This window comes from Oncorhynchus mykiss, chromosome 12, assembly GCF_013265735.2.
Source record: "Oncorhynchus mykiss isolate Arlee chromosome 12, USDA_OmykA_1.1, whole genome shotgun sequence".
Taxonomy (NCBI): Eukaryota; Metazoa; Chordata; class Actinopteri; order Salmoniformes; family Salmonidae; genus Oncorhynchus; species Oncorhynchus mykiss.
In genome coordinates, this window is record NC_048576.1 from 14,213,714 (window position 1) to 14,235,603 (window position 21,890).

At 41.3% G+C, this 21,890-nt stretch overlaps 1 protein-coding gene across 2 annotated transcripts; it reads left to right on the forward strand.

Annotated features, from left to right (window-relative positions):
• The first annotated feature begins 153 nt into the window (after nucleotides 1-153).
• Nucleotides 154-17,807, forward strand: LOC110537015 (hippocampus abundant transcript 1 protein). Of its 2 annotated transcripts, XM_036936989.1 has the most exons (13): nucleotides 154-425; nucleotides 526-712; nucleotides 2,257-2,355; nucleotides 3,654-3,716; nucleotides 4,140-4,267; nucleotides 4,624-4,738; nucleotides 6,221-6,439; nucleotides 6,643-6,756; nucleotides 10,377-10,448; nucleotides 10,981-11,093; nucleotides 12,361-12,458; nucleotides 14,095-14,258; nucleotides 14,528-17,807. In XM_036936989.1, the coding sequence occupies exons 2-13, from the start codon at nucleotides 632-634 to the stop codon at nucleotides 14,768-14,770; spliced, it is 1,509 nt and encodes a 502-aa protein (XP_036792884.1). In that variant the 5' UTR covers nucleotides 154-425; nucleotides 526-631; the 3' UTR covers nucleotides 14,771-17,807. The 2 variants fall into 2 exon arrangements, with proteins under 2 accessions (XP_036792884.1, XP_036792883.1); XM_036936988.1 differs by having other exon boundaries at nucleotides 424-712.
• The last annotated feature ends 4,083 nt before the right edge of the window (nucleotides 17,808-21,890 follow it).

A 21,890-nucleotide genomic window follows, 5' to 3' on the forward strand; every position in this document is an offset into this window, starting at 1 on the left:
AGAACGACAGCTCGGGGGTCTGAACTTGCAACCTTCCGGTTACTAGTCCAACAATCTAACCACTAGGCTACCCTGCCGCTCCATATAGCATTTTTAATATTAGAAAACAGCTCATGTAAGCTGAGTTATGCTCTCTCTTTCAATTCAATAAAGTTAACCACAACTAAATGTTTTATTTGGACCAGAGAATAAACCACAATAGATTCGTTGTTTCCGGGTACTGCGCGTCCATCTTTCGTGGCTGCAGGAAACGGTGTTGAGCCCTAAATCTGGTCTCAGACCAGTTTTCTCAACCTTCCCCAGACATCAAGCTGATGCGTAAAACGGTGCCATAAAACCACACACTGATCCGCAGTCAGTACCTTTAGCACCATCTCTAATCTTCCATCGCTGGAGTGCGCTGTCCTCTACAGAGTGAATCTAGAGTACGTGTTGATGACGTTTGCAATATCCATTTTGTACCTGATTCGCATTTGTTGTCGATTCGGTCGGACTACTGGGTTATAAACACGTATTTTTTTACAGTTAGCCTTCCAAGGCTAAATAAGAAGGCATCCTGGAAGAAGCGGGTGAACCGAAGATCCCTACGCAGCATGGATTCTATGTAACTCCGGCAAAATGTAATGAGGAGATGACTCCGGGAGAGAAAGATCAACAGGGTACCAACCGTATAGTGTTGGTCAAGAAAATTATCATGAAAGATGGGCCCACGGTATGTGAATTAATCGTCTTTATTTCGGTAGCCTATTGCAACCGGGAATGTAACCTATAGTATTTGTGTAATGTAACAATGTAACCGATTTCACATAAACTGCAAACGGTGGAGTATCAGCTGTGAGTGCGCCTGCGGTAGCAGCAGGCAATGACACAAGCGGACATTGTGTACTCGAGATACCTTGTGAAAATGAAACGACTCTGTCAGCCTAAAGTGCGACACATTCTTGCGCTAAAGCTATTACTAATCCGTTTTGAATTGTGGATCAATGTGTTATTAGATAATCATAGATGGTTACGTTGGAACGCCTATTGGAAGGACGCGGCCGGTAATATCTCGGGGTAGCGCCTTAAGGCCTATAGCTGCGGAGGAGCTTATTGAAGCCTGTATAATATTGATATGCCGCTGACATTACATAACATCCTCCGGCTTCCCCCCAACGCAAGCTGTTTGCATGATAATTCCATAATCATGTATTCATAGACAGAATGCATTATCATGATAATGTATTGTTTTCAAATTAATATTTGGATAATAGTTGTTGTTGAGGATGCTGGCTGTGCTCTAGCCAATGGCCAGCTGTCAGGACCATGGAAGGTGTTACCATGGTGTTACCTTGGAAAGGAAGGATGACCTGGACCAAAAACACAATCACAGATGGCATAAAAAGTTTTTTTTTAAAGGAAAACATTACATTTTGTTCTATCCAGATGTAGGATCTTAATTGAATAACTATATATTTTGGGAGAATTACCCTACAAAGCAGGCAATGCAAAAGTGTAGTGTATTCAAGGTTTAACAAGGCTTCTGTTATTAGTCTGAGCTATGCATCAAAGTGGATTGAGACATGAATTTTATATTAGGGGTTTTATTTGTAATTAACACAACTAAATGTATTAATGACTGACTCTATTTTTCACAACATTGAAAAGCCAGCAGTGATTGAATCGCCATAAAGCCTGGCTACTGTGACGTGATTTCCACCTTGCATGACAGCGAGCTGAGATCACATCCCACTCTCCCCCAGTTCTCACTCATGCATACATATCACATATACACAGACAAACTCAGTGCACTCACTGTCATCAACACGAGGGATAGTAATAGAAGGCCCACCTTCAATCTCTACTGTCATTAAACGGCCATGTCCCAATCTTCCCAAGACTACAGGCTGCATCACTGTGCTGTAAAGTAGCTAGGGGCCTGTGCTCCCCTATCTCTGCCTTCCTTAAATACCACTGATGGACTACTTCAGAGGTCCCCACGTGGATGTCTTCAAATAGCAAAGAAAGTGACTTATTCACCTTGAAAGAGAAGTGGAGCAGTGGGATTTCTTTCTCTTATTGATTTAGATTTAGACGGATTTAATCTAGATAATCCTTTCAGACAGCATCATTAGACCATAGACTCAGTAAATGGTAGCCTTTTTGAAATGCTGTTGAAAAAATTATCACACTGTGAGAGCTGTTAATTTGGTGGATGTTTTAAAATTGGATCGAACACTGTCTAAAATGGCCACCTTTCTTTCCTGTGTGTTGCAGCCGGGCCATGGCATTGGCAGACCCAGTGTCTCCCATGCTGTTGTGGTCATCTTCCTGGAGTTCTTTGCCTGGGGTCTCCTCACCACTCCCATGCTGACTGTGAGTTCCATCTCCAGCTGGCCTGTCTGTTTTCAGATGTAGGATCTTAATTTGATCACCCTGAAGCAGGACATTTTAAAATGTTTAGTGTATTTGAGGTTTAAATGGCTTCTGAAGTTTGTAAATTCCATTTAGAAATTAGACTTGACTTTCTCTTTATGAAAAATGTATCAACCTCTATAAAATTACCATTCATTATAATTCACATAATTCAAATGTCCTTTTGCTGCAGGATTATCTATCTTATCCATTTTATTTTATCTATCTATTTTATCTATCTATTTTATCTATCTATTTTATCTATCTATGCAACATGTAAAGTGTTGGTCCCAAGTGTCATGAGCTGAAATAAAAGATCCCAGAAATGTTCCATATGCACAAATAGCTTTTTTCTCTCAAATGTTGTGCACAAATTTGTTTACAACCCTGTTAGTGAGCATTTCTCCTTTGCCAAGATAATCCATCCACCTGACAGGTGTGGCATATCAAGAAACTGTTTAAACAGCATGATCATTACATATGTGAACCTTTTGCTGGGGGACAATAAAAGGACACTCTAAAATGTGCAGTTTTGTCACACCACACCACCGATGGATGACTCAAGTTGAGGGAGTGTGCAATTGGCATGCTGACTGCAGGAATGTTCAACAGAGCAGTTGCCAGATCATTTTTATGTTAATTTCTTTACCATAAGCCGGCTCTGTTATTGTAAAGAATTTGGCAGTACGTTCAACAGGCCTCACAACGGCAGACCGGCTCATACGGCTTCTTCACCAGTGGGATCGTCTGAGGGGGTGCTGAGGAATATTTCCCTCTGTAATAAAGCCCTTTTGTGAGGAAAAACGAATTATGTTCGGCTGGGTCTGGCTCCCTAGAGGGTGGACCTATGCCCTCCAAAGCCTACCCATGGCTGTGCCCCTGCCCAGTCATGTGAAATCCATAGATTAGTGCCAAATGCATTTATTTCAATTGACTGATTTCCTTATATGGACTGTACCTCAGTAAAATCTTTGAAATTGTTGCGTTTTATATTTTTGTTCAGTATATCTCTAGCACAGCCATCAACTCTCTCTTGCTCTCTTTCTCACTCTCTCACTGCCAGTCTGTCTCTTATTTTCATCCCCATCTGTCTCTTCTAGTCTTCTCTCTGTAGGGTAGGTTTCTTGGCTTGTAAAACCGCTTGTTAAGCACACAGCTGTCTGTGTGTGTGACTATGGTTTCTTGGCAGTTGGCACCCTATCTGTGCCAGAGCCCCTTTTTAAAGATCTTTGTGGTTTCTCTGTGGTTTATTTTTGCAGGTTTTACATGAAACGTTTCCACAGCACACATTTCTGATGAATGGCCTTATTCAAGGTGTGAAGGTAAGATATCAGGCATAGAAGTAACTTAAATACAAAAATGTTGTTTGGCATACTACGAACAGTATATCTCCAAAATTATTAACCAATTACGTAATTTATTGATCACTGCTATGAGGATCCCCGTAGAGTTGCATCCCTGAGCGATTGAACAAAAGCAGCACTCTATAATGTATTCTGGTACTCTATTTTAAAAAAATTATAGTATCTTATTATTTTATAACAAGTGATGTATAAGTTTAATTATAGGTTTATCTTATGTCATTTCAGGAGAGCAAAGGGCAGCCATTTTCTTGCTGCTACTTGATTATAATTCAGCTCACTCTCATTTACACTAAAGATCAATGAGGCTTCTCATTACGGGTTCCCGGTAACATGATGTTCTTAACAGAGGCTCCTCCCCCTCTTCACCCTCCTCCGCCACAGGGCCTCCTGTCCTTCATGAGCGCCCCTCTGATTGGTGCCCTGTCAGATGTGTGGGGCAGGCGGTCCTTCCTATTGGTCACTGTGTTCTTCACCTGTGCCCCCATCCCGCTCATGAGACTCAGTCCCTGGTAAGTCCTGCACCTCTCTTCTGACCAAGAAAAAAACACTGCTGTGATTTGGTTCAGTATTCATTGTGTCTTTTGATTTGAATTAAACAATAAGTACATGTAAACAGGGAATGTTGTGTAGTGCTGTTGTAACAGTGCTAGTTTAGATGAAAATACCATATTATCCCACCTATGCACACACTACCATATAGCTGTCTGTTTTAACAATGTCAGTCAGCCTTTCAAATTGATAAACATTTTGATGCCTGTCAATAGATCTTTAGAGTCTGTAGGAGTGTTTGTTTATTTTATTTGTCAAATATGTGGTGTGGAATGCACTGCCTTGGATGTGACTGACATAATGTTTTCTCCCTCAGGTGGTACTTTGCAGCGATTTCCATGTCAGGGGCTTTCTCTGTCACCTTCTCTGTCATCTTTGCTTATGTCTCTGACGTCACTGAGGAGCATGAAAGAAGCACAGCATACGGACTGGTAAAGAGCTAGTTAAATTTTTTATTATGACTTCAGCAGGGATGGGTAACTGATGGGAGTGTGGGCCACAAAACATCTGAACTCATCATGAGGGGCCGCAGTGGTTCATTCTTCTGCGTACCCACATCCATACCTACATATGCAGTCAGAGCCGGCCCTAGACTTTTGAGGGCCATAAGCAAAGTATTTTTTTTTTGTGGGCCCCCACCTTGCGAGCAAAATATTTTAGCAGCTCCTCCTCTTGAAAGCGGGCCGTAGAGAAAATGTTAGTTTTAAAACAAGTTTGCTGCAATTCTACACATTTTGCTATGGGGCGGAGAGGAAATTTAGCAATTTTCTAACTAATTTCATGCAATTCTACACATTTTGCAATATGGTGGATAGAAATGTTTTCAGTTTTGAATGTGATATCTGAGTGTGTGACTAACAAAATCAATGGGGCCCCCCAGGCTGGTAATTCTTAATAACTTACCAATCTAAAATATTTAGCTGACATGGGCTAATTGAGTGACTGTCAGTGACTGACATAACAAGAGAAAAACTGCTGAAGCACAACCACAGTTTGAAATTGCACCTGGTGTATTCTACTACTCTCACTCTCAACAGTAAGTTTACATGAAATTGTACCTGGTGTATTCTACTACTCTCACTCTCAACAGTAAGTTTACATGAAATTGTACCTGGTGTATTCTACTACTCTCACTCTCAACAGTAAGTTTACATGAAATTGTACCTGGTGTATTCTACTACTCTCACTCTCAACAGTAAGTTTACATGAAATTGTACCTGGTGTATTCTACTATTCTCACTCTCAACAGTAAGTTTACATGAAATTGCACCTGGTGTATTCTACTATTCTCACTCTCAACAGTAAGTTTACATGAAATTGCACCTGGTGTATTCTACTACTCTAACTCTCAACAGTAAGTTTGGCCGCCAGTTGCCCATCCCTGATGTACAGTGTTTTCCTCAGTTGATTGGAGTAAAGGGTAGTGGATAATTATATCTTGTCATCTTTCCAGTTCTATTTGACAGTTATGTGGGTGAAGATCAAGTTCTGCACTTCAATATGGGATATGCAATGTGTTCTGTTGTGTTGAATAGATAGATGTTGGTTGTGTCATGTTTTTACAATCCTTCACACAGTGATTTCAGATCTCATGCAGTCCCTTCAGTGTGTCGTATGCCATTGAATTCTCTCATCCTTTTCACTTTGTATTTTGCGTCTTGGCGTTGAATGAAGAATAGCATTTATTAACATGAATGACGTTTCCTTTGTTAAATGTGAAAAATAGCTGCATCAATTGGGTCATTGACAGCTATTGGCTCCAATACCATTAAAAAATAATAAATACACTACAGGACTTCATGGAAAACTGTGACAATTGTTGCTGAGTGGACTATCGTGATTAAACATAAATAGACCTAAAAAAAAAAAGACTAGTTTAAAACACAATTTGTCCTCTGTGTGTTTTCCTCTAGGTGTCGGCTACGTTTGCAGCCAGCCTGGTGACGAGTCCAGCCATCGGGGCATACCTGTCCGCGTGTTACGGTGACAACCTGGTGGTGTTGGTGGCTACGCTGGTGGCTCTGGCAGACATCTGCTTCATCCTGCTGGCCGTGCCTGAGTCCCTACCGGAGAAGATGAGACTCAACACCTGGGGAGCACCTATCACCTGGGAGCAGGCAGACCCCTTCCAGGTGAGTGCTACGGTATTCTATACCATGCTATGGGTCAATGAGATCGGTCTGGGATATACTATACGTACATACACGTTAGTAGGCTACCTAGCTTCATCAGTGTTTGTGGCCATTTTGAAAAGCCGTTGGTGTCTCTGTTAGTTTAAAGCCTTTGGTGTCTCTCTCTGTTAGTTTAAAGCCTTTGGTGTCTCTCTTGTTTGCAGTCGATGAGGAAAGTGGGAAAGGATCCCACAGTTCTTCTCATCTGTATAACCGTGTTCCTGTCCTACCTACCTGAGGCTGGTCAATACTCCAGTTTCTTCCTATATCTTAGACAGGTAAATATCCAACTTGTTCCTAGGGTCGTACTGTATCCAGATTTCATACCGTTCTTCTCTCACACCAGGATTTACAGTATTACTGGCTTAGTACAAAAGGGGTCTCCAAAAAAATGCCAAAAAACAATTGGGCGTCTATTACCAGAATGCTAACAAAATTAGCACAAGTAAAAGAGGATTTCCATGGAGGCTGCTAGCTAAATATGTGAACGAGTGCAAATGTAAATAAACTAATTGCAAAACATTAGGAAATCCAGCTCATAAAGTTATACATACAGGTAGGAGCATACATATATAGGTAGGAGCATACATATATAGGTAGGAGCATACATATATAGGTAGGAGCATACATATATAGGTAGGATCATACATATACAGGTAGGAGCATACATATACAGGTAGGAGCATACATATACAGGTAGGAGCATGCATATACAGGTAGGAGCATACATATACAGGTAGGATCATACATGTACAGGTAGGAGCATACATGTATAGGTAGGAGCATACATGTATAGGTAGGAGCATGCATATATAGGTAGGAGCATACATATACAGGTAGGAGCATACATATATAGGTAGGAGCATACATATATAGGTAGGAGCATACATATATAGGTAGGAGCATACATATACAGGTAGGAGCATACATATACAGGTAGGAGCATACATGTACAGGTAGGAGCATACATATATAGGTAGGAGCATGCATATATAGGTAGGAGCATACATATATAGGTAGGAGCATGCATATATAGGTAGGAGCATACATATACAGGTAGGAGCATACATATATAGGTAGGAGCATACATATACAGGTAGGAGCATACATATACAGGTAGGAGCATACATATATAGGTAGGAGCATACATATACAGGTAGGAGCATACATATACAGGTAGGAGCATACATATACAGGTAGGAGCATACATATACAGGTAGGAGCATACATATATAGGTAGGAGCATACATATATAGGTAGAAGCATACATATACAGGTAGGAGCATACATATATAGGTAGGAGCATACATATACAGGTAGGAGCATACATATACAGGTAGGAGCATACATATACAGGTAGGAGCATACATATACAGGTAGGATCATACATATACAGGTAGGAGCATACATATACAGGTAGGATCATACATATACAGGTAGGAGCATACATATATAGGTAGGAGCATACATATACAGGTAGGAGCATACATATACAGGTAGGAGCATACATATACAGGTAGGAGCATACATATACAGGTAGGAGCATACATATACAGGTAGGAGCATACATATATAGGTAGGAGCATACATATACAGGTAGGAGCATACATATACAGGTAGGAGCATACATATACAGGTAGGAGCATACATATACAGGTAGGATCATACATATACAGGTAGGAGCATACATATACAGGTAGGATCATACATATACAGGTAGGATCATACATATACAGGTAGGAGCATACATATATAGGTAGGAGCATACATATACAGGTAGGAGCATACATATACAGGTAGGAGCATACATATACAGGTAGGAGCATACATATACAGGTAGGATCATACATATACAGGTAGGAGCATACATATACAGGTAGGATCATACATATACAGGTAGGATCATACATATACAGGTAGGAGCATACATATATAGGTAGGAGCATACATATACAGGTAGGAGCATACATATACAGGTAGGAGCATACATATACAGGTAGGAGCATACATATACAGGTAGGATCATACATATACAGGTAGGAGCATACATATACAGGTAGGAGCATACATATACAGGTAGGAGCATACATATACAGGTAGGATCATACATATACAGGTAGGAGCATACAAATACAGGTAGGAGCATACAAATACAGGTAGGAGCATACATATACAGGTAGGAGCATACATATACAGGTAGGATCATACATATACAGGTAGGAGCATACATATACAGGTAGGAGCATACATATACAGGTAGGAGCATACATATACAGGTAGGATCATACATATACAGGTAGGATCATACATATACAGGTAGGATCATACATATATAGGTAGGAGCATACATATACAGGTAGGAGCATACATATACAGGTAGGATCATACATATACAGGTAGGATCATACATATATAGGTAGGAGCATACATATACAGGTAGGAGCATACATATACAGGTAGGATCATACATATACAGGTAGGATCATACATATATAGGTAGGAGCATACATATACAGGTAGGAGCATACATATACAGGTAGGATCATACATATATAGGTAGGAGCATTGCACTTCTGTTGTCATCTGATGACATTGAAACTATTTTCTGCCGAATATGTTGCACTAATGTATTTTCGGTGAAGGAAAACAATAGTTACACGTCCCTGATCACTCTTGAAGCAAAAAAAATACTGACTTTCAATATAAAACGTGATCCCTGTCAATACACAGCTGACTCACCTGCTCCTGCGTTCTCCTGTTGTGCCATTTACAAACAAACACGCGACTGGCTCGACTGTGCTGGGGAACCATGGTAAACTTCATCATGTCAAATAATGTGACGGGTGAAATGAAGAACAGAATCTGCTTTATCTCCTAACAAATTGCACAAGTTGACTACAGGTATTTACTTAAAGTAGCTACAAAAAAAAAAAAGTATTGTGGTAAATAGTTTTGAGAGCCACAGGATGGTTTTTCAATACTATTTCCAAATTACCTGGTATATATGGTATACTGCCAAAGCCTAGTTGTTCCTCTACCGTAGGCAATTAAACACCTGCTCTTCATTTACCCGAGACTGATAAAAACTTCCCTTTCATTTATCTGCGCCATCTGGCAGTAAACATGAGATTGTGGTATTATTATACCCAGCTACGAGTACCCAGCCCCATGTAGACTATCTGTGTGAGTGAGACCTAGCAAACTAACCGCAATATTGTGTGCAGATTGCTAATGAAAACATCCACATAAAATTCAAAACATCAAATCATCTCAACAAGAGATGAAGAACAGTTGAGTTATTTCTGTTCAAGGTGTCGTTTACCACAGGTTCAGTTCCTTATAGCTGGGTGACTGTAATCATAGAGATTTCGTTCTTTCGCCGTTCCTTTCTCTTCTACTTGAACAGCTCACTCTCCGTTGAGCACAGTCAAGTGCTTGTCATTTAACATAGTGGCATTAATTGGCTTTAGAGTAAAGAGGGAGACTAATGCCGTTTTATGGCTTTCTCCCTCTGTCTATGGCTCTCTCTCTTTCTGTCTTTCTCCCTTTCTCTCTCTGTCTATGGCTCTCTCTCTTTCTGTCTTTCTCCCTTTCTCTCTCTGTCTATGGCTCTTTCTCGTTCTGTCTTTCTCCCTTTCTCTCTCTGTCTATGGCTCTCTGTCTTTCTGTCTTTCTCCCTTTCTCCCTCTGTCTATGGCTCTCTGTCTTTCTCCCTTTCTCTCTCTGTCTATGGCTCTCTCTCTTTCTGTCTTTCTCCCTTTCTCCCTCTATGGCTCTCTCTCTTTCTGTCTTTCTCCCTTTCTCCCTCTGTCTATGGCTCTCTCTCTTTCTGTCTTTCTCCCTTTCTCTCTCTGTCTCGCTCTCCATTTATTTTTATTTCTCAATCTCTCTATCTCAGGTCATTAACTTTTCATCGGCAACAATCGCAGTGTTCATCGGGGTGGTTGGAATCCTCTCCATCATAGCCCAGGTATGTATCTGGCGCAATACTCCTCCATTTAACTGTCTGTGGGAGACTGCAATGTGTTACTGAACAATCAGTTCTAATCAAGTCTTCGGTTAACAACGTGTGTCAGTTCAAATGAGTTATTGTCCTTTGGAATTGAATCAAGTTCCACGTTTAGATGTAAAGAATGCTGATTTTTTTTTTCATTAGTTAACTAGGCAAGTCAGTTAAGAACATATTCTTATTTTCAATGACAGCCTAGGAACAGTGGGTTAACTGCTTAGTTCAGGGGCAGAACGACATATTTTTACCTTGTCAGCTCGGGGATTCGATCTTGTAGCCTTTCAGTTATTAGTCCGACGCATGCCCGCTCTAAAAAGGCATTATAATGTAATGTAGCAAATTGTGTAATTCCTATGAATCCAATATTTATGTGTGACTACAATAAATAATAAATAAATTAGCACTTTGTAAAGCACTTTGTGATGACTTCTGATTGGGCATTTTTTTTATGATAATTTTTAAAAATGTATTAATTGTTTGCTTCTTGTTGCAGACACTTATTCTCACAGTCTTGATGAGAACTATTGGAAACAAGAACACGGTCCTTCTAGGACTGGGCTTCCAGATTCTACAGCTGGCCTGGTACGGCTTCGGGTCAGAACCATGGTGGGTCACCTTCAACTCTGTCTGTTGTGCTGTGGTTACCTGAGTATTATCAACAGGGCTGGCCTGTACTGTGGCTACCTGAGTAGTATCAACAGGGCTGGCCTGTACTGTGGCTACCTGAGTAGTGTCAACAGGGCTAGCCTGTACTGTGGCTACCTGAGTAGTGTCAACAGGGCTGGCCTGTACTGTGGCTACCTGAGTATTATCAACAGGGCTGGCCTGTACTGTGGCTACCTGAGTATTATCAACAGGGCTAGCCTGTACTGTGGCTACCTGAGTAGTGTCAACAGGGCTGGCCTGTACTGTGGCTACCTGAGTATTATCAACAGGGCTGGCCTGTACTGTGGCTACCTGAGTATTATCAACAGGGCTGGCCTGTACTGTGGCTACCTGAGTAGTATCAACAGGGCTGGCCTGTACTGTGGCTACCTGAGTAGTATCAACAGGGCTGGCCTGTACTGTGGCTACCTGAGTAGTATCAACAGGGCTGGCCTGTACTGTGGCTACCTGAGTAGTATCAACAGGGCTGGCCTGTACTGTGGCTACCTGAGTAGTATCAACAGGGCTGGCCTGTACTGTGGCTACCTGAGTAGTATCAACAGGGCTGGCCTGTACTGTGGCTACCTGAGTAGTATCAACAGGGCTGGCCTGTACTGTGGTTACCTGAGTCGTATCAACAGGGCTGGCCTGTACTGTGGCTACCTGAGTAGTGTCAACAGGGCTGGCCTGTACTGTGGCTACCTGAGTATTATCAACAGGGCTGGCCTGTACTGTGGCTACCTGAGTAGTATCAACAGGGCTGGCCTGTACTGTGGCTACCTGAGTAGTATCAACAGGGCTGGCCTGTACTGTGGCTACCTGAGTAGTATCAACAGGGCTGGCCTGTACTGTGGCTACCTGAGTAGTATCAACAGGGCTGGCCTGTACTGTGGCTACCTGAGTAGTATCAACAGGGCTGGCCTGTGTTGACAGTTAAGTACAGTTAGACAACAGTTTTTAATTTTTATAAATACAGAATATTACAAGTCCTTGACTGTCTACTTTATTGTTTAAAAAAATGTAATTATCTCTCTCTTGTTCAAATTAAAAATGATCTAAAAATTTTTTTAAAAAGGAAGCAAAAGTGAAGGGGAATCGTGATCAGTTTTGTCAGAGGTCACTGAGCGTGCTCAGAGGGGCTGGTCCTGAGGGTGTGGTTACTAGTTCCTATAGCTAAAATGTCTCATACTGTATGTGTCTAGCTAACCACTGTCTCCTCTCTGTGTAGGATGATGTGGGCTGCAGGTGCAGTAGCAGCCATGTCTAGTATCACCTTTCCTGCAGTGAGTGCCCTGGTGTCTCGCAGTGCAGACCCAGATAAGCAAGGTAAGACATTCCCTTTATTTCTCTTTTCTATATGTACTTCATCCGTTTGTCCTGCTCTAAAATATTCCCTTCGTGTAATCTGTCTGTTTGTCCTGCTCTAAGATATTCCCCTTTATGTAATCTGTCTGTTTGTCCTGCTCTAAAATATTCCCCTTCATGTAATCTGTCTGTTTGTCCTGCTCTAAAATATTCCCCTTCATGTAATCTGTCTGTTTGTCCTGCTCTAAGATATTCCCTTCATGTAATCTGTCTGTTTGTCCTGCTCTAAAATATTCCCCTTCGTGTAATCTGTCTGTTTGTCCTGCTCTAAGATATTCCCTTCATGTAATCTGTCTGTCCTGCTCTAAAATATTCCCCTTCATGTAATCTGTCTGTTTGTCATGCTCTAAAATATTCCCCTTCATGTAATCTGTCTGTTTGTCCTGCTCTAAAATATTCCCCTTCATGTAATCTGTCTGTTTGTCCTGCTCTAAGATATTCCCTTCATGTAATCTGTCTGTTTGTCCTGCTCTAAAATATTCCCCTTCATGTAATCTGTCTGTTTGTCATGCTCTAAAATATTCCCTTCATGTAATCTGTCTGTTTGTCCTGCTCTAAAATATTCCCTTCATGTAATCTGTCTGTTTGTCCTGCTCTAAAATATTCCCCTTCATGTAATCTGTCTGTTTGTCCTGCTCTAAGATATTCCCTTCATGTAACCTGTCTGTTTGTCCTGCTCTAAAATATTCCCCTTCATGTAATCTGTCTGTTTGTCCTGCTCTAAAATATTCCCCTTCATGTAATCTGTCTGTTTGTCCTGCTCTAAGATATTCCCTTCATGTAACCTGTCTGTTTGTCCTGCTCTAAGATATTCCCCTTCATGTAATCTGTCTGTTTGTCCTGCTCTAAAATATTCCCCTTCATGTAATCTGTCTGTTTGTCCTGCTCTAAGATATTCCCTTCATGTAACCTGTCTGTTTGTCCTGCTCTAAGATATTCCCCTTCATGTAACCTGTCTGTTTGTCCTGCTCTAAGATATTCCCTTCATGTAACCTGTCTGTTTGTCCTGCTCTAAGATATTCCCTTCATGTAACCTGTCTCTTTGTCCTGCTCTCTTCGGTACCATCTTTCTTCCTTTGCCCCTCCGTTGTCATTGAAGTAAATCAGTATGAAAAATGTGTTTCCTGACATTTTCCATTAAGACACACCACAGTATATAAAGGCATGGATGTTTTTAACTTTGACTATTTATTTCATAGCGGACGTATAGCAGAAATTTAAGGCACCCGAGTGGCTCAGCAGTCTAAGGCACTGCATCTCAGTGCTAGAGGCGTCACTACAGACCCTGGTTCTATCCCGGGCTGTATTACAGCTGGGCTGTGATTGGGAGTCCCATAATAGGACGGTGCACATTTGGCCCATCGTTGTCCGGGTTAGGGGAGGGGTAGGCCGTTATTGTAAAATAAGAATTTGTTCTTAACTGACTTGCCTAGTTAAATGAAAATATCCTATCATTTGACTTTTGTTCTTAAAACAATGTCTCATGGATGTTTATGTATCTGTATGCTGTATCCTCTGTGATGTCATGCTGTTCTGCCCGGGGACCACAGGTACTCATGGTCCCTGACAAATAAATGTATAACCTGTCTCTCCTCAGGTCTGGTTCAGGGGATGATCACTGGTATCCGAGGCCTGTGTAACGGTCTGGGCCCGGCGCTGTACGGACTTATCTTCTTCATGTTTAACGTAGAGCTGAACACAATCGATCCCATCCAGGGAGAGTACCCCATCGACCCTTTACCTGTTAACCCCCCGACTGAGGTAAATGAATCACGATCTCCAATAACATCTTCATTGTGGATCTAGTATAGGCAGACTTTATATAGCTGTATACATTTCTGTCTCATTTAGCTTTAAAACATGTTTCTTATTAAGTAGGCACTTTCAATCTTCCTGTTGCCATATTCCTTTATCGTTCTGTTACTTTATTCAGAGATGGGTTATATTCTTTGTGTTGTATGAATGTCAAATTAAGTTCCTACAGAAAAATGAAGTTCTGTATCTATAATACCGTGTCTCTCTCCATACAGAAATCCTTGATCCCCGGCCCTCCCTTCCTGCTGGGCTCATGCACGGTGGTGGTGGCCTTCCTGGTAGCCTTGTTTATCCCTGAGAACACCGAACCTCCTGTGGTGACCTGCGCTGATGCCAAGGATACCTCTATGCTAGCCGGCGTCCACATCAACACCCCGTTACCGGGCAGCGACGAGGACACGCCAGCCCCGACCAGCGACGAGGACTTTGAGCCCCTCCTGCAGGACAGCGTTGTATGATTGAGGGAGGGCAGCAGGTGGCTCCTGCAGAACAGCATTGTGTGACTGAGGGAGGATGGAGGGCAGCAGGCGGCTTTGGTATTATTACACCCATCTACGGGTACCACGCCCCCATGTAGCCTACGTATCCCCAACGGAGGAGAGGGAGAGAGGCCTAGCTAACAAACCTCAAAATTCTGTGCAACTCTGCACTGCACAACCAACCAGTCCCCGCCCCTGTCCCATAAGAACTAGTATTTACCTCTAGGACCTCTAAGTTTTAATTCTGAAGGGAGCGATAGCGAAGATGGCGGACCCAGCGGGCAAAACTGGTTACTGGTTGGTATCTGGTGCCATTTCAACCAGATTTGCCCGCTGGGTAGATTGAGTTGTTCAATAGAGGTAGAAGGGAAAGAACTTGCTGTGCCCGGCATTTTATTGCTTTAACGCATCTTCAAGCTCAGCATTTACTGTAGCCCACACCTAATGGTACCTCAACACAAGGAGGCTTGAACCCAGTCTGTGAAATGCAAGGAGATATGTGCCAGTAGTTAAAATATTTACTTAGAAGGCTTGTTCACTATGAGCAGCCATAAGATTACGACATTATAAAATGGATGAGATGTATACTGTAAGTCCGATATTTCATGGGAGCTTCTGTTCACAAGCCTTACAACAACTCATATCATTCAGAGAGCAGTTATCATATCATTGTCTTATAACCGGTGGGTAAACATGGGAGATTATGATGATAGGATATTTGACATAGGAAGATTAGATCTTAGTGTAATTTTTACTCCCAAGATCTCAACTTCTCACTTTATTGTGCAGAGTTTTGGTACTTGAACCACTGGTCCTAGAGTAACTGCTAAAAGTGTTTCTGTATAGTGAGAACTATTTAAGGTATTCACTGGATGTGGCCTCCTGTCAGTAGGAGGCAGTGTTGAGGTGTGGATGATGCCATTAGGTTATGGTTGTCATGGTTTTATGCAGTGCTCTGCAGTTTCTGTTCAGTCTGTGAAATCTTGATTGCTACTGTACTAAAAAGGGTTTTTATCTTAAAATATATGAGGTATTTTATTTATATTATCCATACTGTAAAAATGATATTGCTAACGTTCTGCAACATATTAACAGAAATGTCTAGGCTACTCTGGTAGTAATAATAATAATAATGTATTTATTTAACTTAGAGAAACAAGTTTTTACTGGTTTTCTTTTGGTCATTTTTGGGAGAATTTTTTTTAAAATGATTATAATTTTTTTTAAAGTATAACCTTACCCTGAAATATATGATGGGGGTGGATTTTTTTCTTCTTTAGTTTTTTGTGTGTGTGTGTGGGGGTGGGGGTGGGGGTGACAAAATCATGACTTTCAATCATTGTTTATTTTCTTTCACTAAATATGTCCCAGTGTTGCAAGCTACCTCAGCTTTAAAAATTACTTATTTTGAAGACTGATTTTAACGCAAAACTATCGTTATCTCAAATAGTTTTCACGCCCCAAGAGTAAAACTTCACTAACCCGGGGATTATAAAATGTAAATTAAGAGAAAGCCATTTGACCTGATCAAATCCATTAGGGGCACATTTTTATTGTACATAATGATTATTTTCTGTGAGGTTGTCACAATGTGTAAATGTTCATATTTTATATGTACATACTGTATTGAATTAAAGGTATTAGCCTGTATACCTACAGGTTAGGCTTTTAAAACTAATATTTACCCCCAATGAACAACAACACCAAGTTGTTTTCCCTAATGTGAATGAGGAAGTAGTTTGTCTAGACCTACCTACAGCTGTATGTAAAGGTACTCAATACCGTGTCAAGTTGAGTATGTACTGAAGGAGATTCCTGTTTGGATGCATAATGCATGAATAGTGACTAGCTGTCCATGGACCTTTTTAAGAGTATAGTATTAGAAAGCTCACAAAATGTGTTGTACCTGGATGTGAACTTTTAAAAGTATTTATATTCCCCAAAAAGTGGCTATGGGGACAGAAAGACACAGCTACACATGTCTTCCTGTCTGTCTCTGAAATGAAACGATAAACAATATATTAGGTATACAGTTGATTGGTTATTGGTTGTGCTCAGACAGAGATTGTGAGTGCTTCTGCTTTCCCCTGATGGTTTGCCAGTCATTTCCTTGTTCTCTAAGGTACATGTACGCAGGTTCCTATCAGCGAGGGAAATGATTGAAGTGAGCAGGAGAAGGTAAAGCTTCCTATCGGTCACCTCCAACCCCAATCCTGTTGTGAAGTATTTTGACCAAGAATCCATAAATTGATGTCAGAAGGTCAACAGCTACTTTCAGTCAGTGACTGTTGTTGAATTTCCTCCAGTGTTATATTGTACCCGCCTGTAAGAGTAAAAAAGAAATGATTAGTTTTATGAATTCTATGATGAAGACTATTGTATATGTTACGGAATGGTTACCATTCATATCTCTAGGACTGCTATATTTTGGGAACATGTTTAGAACTCCGTTGCCCTGAAATGTACCTCCTGAAGTATTTTTCTAATTTTGTGTAACATGATGATGGTTTTGTTGTCATAGTTACACATCAACTTCAGAGTTTTTTGTTTGTATGATGAGGATTTATAACTGAGACAACACATTCCACCATGTGCTCTTTATGTCTGTATCTTCACCCAGCATCTCTTGAGAGGATTATTATACAAACGTGCCTAACAAGTGAACATGTTCATTTCTGAAGATAAGACAAATGACTATAGCTTTGTCTCAAACTGGCACCCTATTCCCTTATTAATGCACTCCTTTTGACCAGGATCCATTGACCTGGGCCTGTTGACCAGGGCCCCATCGGGGTTTGGTCAAAACTATTGCACTATATAGAGAATAGGATGCCATTTGGGATGCAGACTAACAGTGTCCATGAAATGGAAGTTGTTGCTCATGATAACCCAAACAAATGAAGTATACACGGGCTATGTATGTGTATGTACCTCTTAAGTCTTATTTTGCGAAAAAAAAACATTCAAAGGTTGAATTGTAATAATAAATAAACATGACCGAAGTCAAGTAATGTAACCTATTTTAATGTTATTCATATTTTGATCACATGGTGGCGGTGTTGTGCTGTGTACTTTCCCAATATAAATCAATTTGAGCTGAGCCAGCTGCAGTCAAAATTGTCTATATTGTAAAAATATATGAAAACAAACATTTTGCTTTTGTCTTAAATTTAAAATCAAAAAGCTTAAATAAGATTAGGGTTAGCATTAGGGTGGTGGAAAAAGTACTCAATTGTCATACTTGAGTAAAATTAAAGATACCTTAATAGGAAATTACTCAAGTAAAAGTGAAAGTCACCCTGTAAAATACAACTTGAGTAAAAGTCAAATATACTTAAGTATCAAAAGTATAAAACATTTCAAATTCCTTATTTTAAGCAAACCATTTTCTTCTTAAAAAAATAATTACAAAAATAAATCATTACGGCTAGCCAGGGTCACGCTCCAGCACTCAGACATAACTTACAAATGAAGCATGTGTTTAGTGAGTCAGGCAGATCAGAGGCAGTAGGGATGACCAGGGATGTTCTCTTGATAAGTGTGTGTGAATTAGACCATTTTCCTGTCCTGTTAAGCATTCAAAATGTAATGAGTGCATTTGGGAGTCAGGGAAAATGTATGGACTAAAGGACATTTCCTTTAGGAATGTAGTGAAGTAAAAGTTTGTCAAATATGAACAAGTAAAGTACAAAAAATTAATATAAAATATAAAAATACTTGAATGTACTACTTAAGTAATTTACACCACTGGTGACAGCTTTCTCTCTCTCTCTCTCTCTCTCTCTCTCTCTCTCTCTCTCTCTCTCCTCCCCCCTCCTCTCTCTCTATCTCTCTCTCCTCCCCCCTCTCTCTCTCTCTCTCCTCCCTCCTCTCTCTCTCTCTCTCTCCTCCCCTCTCTCTCTCCCCCTATCTCTCTCTCTCCTCCCCCCTCCTCTCTCTCTATCTCTCTCTCTCTCTCCTCCCCCCTCCTCTCTCTCTATCTCTCTCTCCTCCCCCCCTCTCTCTCTCTCTCCTCCCTCCTCTCTCTCTCTCTCTCTCTCTCTCCTCCCCTCTCTCTCTCCCCCTATCTCTCTCTCTCCTCCCCCCTCCTCTCTCTCTATCTCTCTCTCTCTCCTCCCCCCTCCTCTCTCTCTCTATCTCTCTCTCTCTCTCTCTCTCTCTCTCTCTCCCCCCTCCTCCCCCCTCCTCTCTCTCTCTCTCTCTATCTCTGTCTCTCTCTCTCTCTCTCCTCCCCCTCTCCTCCCCCCCTTCTCTCTCTCTCTCTCTCTCTCTCTCTCTCTCTCTCTCTCTCTCTCTCTCTCTTCACGTGTTTCCATGGTGACCACAGGTCATATAAGGCAGCAAAAGACTCTTAGCAGCTGGAAACACCCTACAGACACTTTTTCTGTCATCACTTTTTCTCTTCACAATACATCTTGAATGTTTTTATCACAATTCTTAATTCATCCTTATAGGATGTAAGAGTTAAATGCAAACACTGTAAATTAAAATGTATTTTCTGAAGGATTATAGTTAAGCAATTCTGTATTCGACCGGCAGAATAAAACTGAAGTTTAAGCATAGGGTTTGTGGTTAGGTTTAAGAACAAGGGTCAGATTAAGTTGAAGGCAAAGGCATTAAAGTTAACACGCCATTCATTTCCTGCCGGTTAAATATACAATACCTATAGTTAATACATCCAAACTTAGCATTGAACCACAACTGAATCCCTATAGGTATATGTTATCAACAATGCAGATCAATCTTCAGTGCTATGCTCTTAGAAAAGGGGTTCCATAAAGGTTCCTCGGCTGCCCCCATACGAGAACCATTTTTGGGTTCCATGTAAACTCAGCAAAAAAAAGAAACGTCCTCTCACTGTCAACTGCGTTTATTTTCAAAAAACTTAACGTGTTAATATTTGTATGAACATAAGATTCAACAACTGAGACATCAACTGAACAAGTTCCACAGACGTGACTAACAGAAATTGAATAATGTGTCCCTGAACAAAGGGGGGAGGGGGGGTCAAAATCAAAAGTATCTGGTGTGGCCACCAGCTGATTTAAGTACTGCAGTGCATCTCCTCCTCATGAACTGCACCAGAATTACCAGTTCTTGCTGTGAGATGTTACCCCACTCTTCCACCAAGGCACCTGCAAGTTCCCTGACATTTCTGGGGGAAATGGCCCTAGCCCTCACCCTCCGATCCAACAGGTCCCAGACGTGCTCAATGGGATTGAAATACGGGCTCTTCGCTGGCCATGGCAGAACACTGACATTCCTGTCTTGCAGAAAACGGACGGAGTAAACGTTGCATTGCCACATCTCTGATTCACTCACTAATTGGCTAGTCTCGAAAACCCGACCCTAGGCAACAGTTGCACTGCACTCTGCCCTCACCCACTTGGACAAAATAAATGTGTACAGTATGTGAGGATGCTGTTCGACTACAGCTCGGCCTTCAATACCATAGCGCCCTCTAAATGAATCACAAAGCTCACGACCCTGGGACTGAACTCCTCCCTATGCAACTGGGTCATGGACTTCCTGACTGGACGCCTCCAGGTGGTGAAGGTAGGCAACATTTCCTCCTCCACACTGATCCTCAACACGAGTCCCCTCCTGTACTCCCTGTATATCCACGACTAGAAACCTGTTCTCCTGTTCCCCGTCTGCCCCCCGGACTATCTACCCCCACAACGGACACTTACCCTGCCCCCACCCCTCAATGAATATTTATCATTGCTACAGTTGTAAATGTGTATATTATTATTATTATTATTAATGTCTCATTCACTTTTCTTTTTTTGACCAGCACTGTTGGAGCTCGGAGCGTTAGAATTTCAGTGTACCCTGCGATTACATCTGCGACCCTGTGCATGTGAATAATAAACTCCTATAATCTCAAATCAAACCAAATTGTGTTTGTCACATGCACCGAATACAACAGGTGTAGGTAGACCTTACAGTGAAATGCTTACTTACAAGTCCTTAACCAACAATGCAGTTTTAAGAAAATACCTAAAAAAAAGTAAGAGATAAGAAAAACAAATAATTAAAGAGGAGCAGTAAATAACAATAGCAGGGCTATATACAGGGAGTACCGTTACCGAGGTAATTGAGGTAATATGTACATGTAGGGAGAGTTATTAAAGTGGCTATGCATAGATAAAAACAGAGAGTAGCAGCAGCTTAGAAGAGGGGGGCAATGCAAATAGTCTGGGTAGCCATTTGATTAGCTGTTCAGGAGTCATATGGCTTGGGGGGTAGAAGCTGTTTAGAAGCCTCTTGGACCTAGACTTGGCGCTCCGGTACCGCTTGCCGTGCGGTAGCAGAGAGAAGAGTCTATGACTGGGGTGGCTGGAGTCTTTCACAATTTTTAGGGGTAACCTAATGTTACAATGACGGACTCTTTAAGCATAGAGGAACTATGTCACTACTTACGCTACCGTTCAAAAGTTTCGGGTCACTTAGAAATGTCCTTGTTTTTGAAAGAAAAGCACATTTCTTGTCCATTAAAATAACATCAAATTGATCAGAAATACAGTGTAGACATTGTTAATGTGGTAAATGACTATTGTAGCTGAAAACGGCAGATGTTTTAATGGAATATCTACATAGGCGTACAGAGGCCCATTATCAGCAACCATCCAATGGCCCGTTGTGTTAGCTAATCCAAGTTTATCATTTTAAAAAGCGAATTGATCATTAGAAAACCCTTTTGCAATTATGTTAGCACAGCTGAAAACTGTAGTTCTGATTAAATAAGCAATACAACTGGCCTTCTTTAGACTAGATGAGTATCTGGAACATCAGCATTTGTGGGTTTGATTATAGGCTCAAAATGGCCAACAGCAAAATTCTTTCTTCTGAAACTCGTCAGTCTATTGTTGGTCTGAGAAATGAAGGCTATTCCATGCGAGAATTTGCCAAGAAACTGAAGATCTCGTACAACGCCTGTGTACTACTCCCTTCACAGAACAGCGCAAACTGTCTCTAACCAGAATAGAAAGAGGAGTGGGGGGCCCCGGTGCACAACCTAGCAAGAGGACAAGTACATTAAAGTGTCTAGTTTGAGAAACAGACTCCTCACAAGTCCTCAACTGGCAGCTTCATT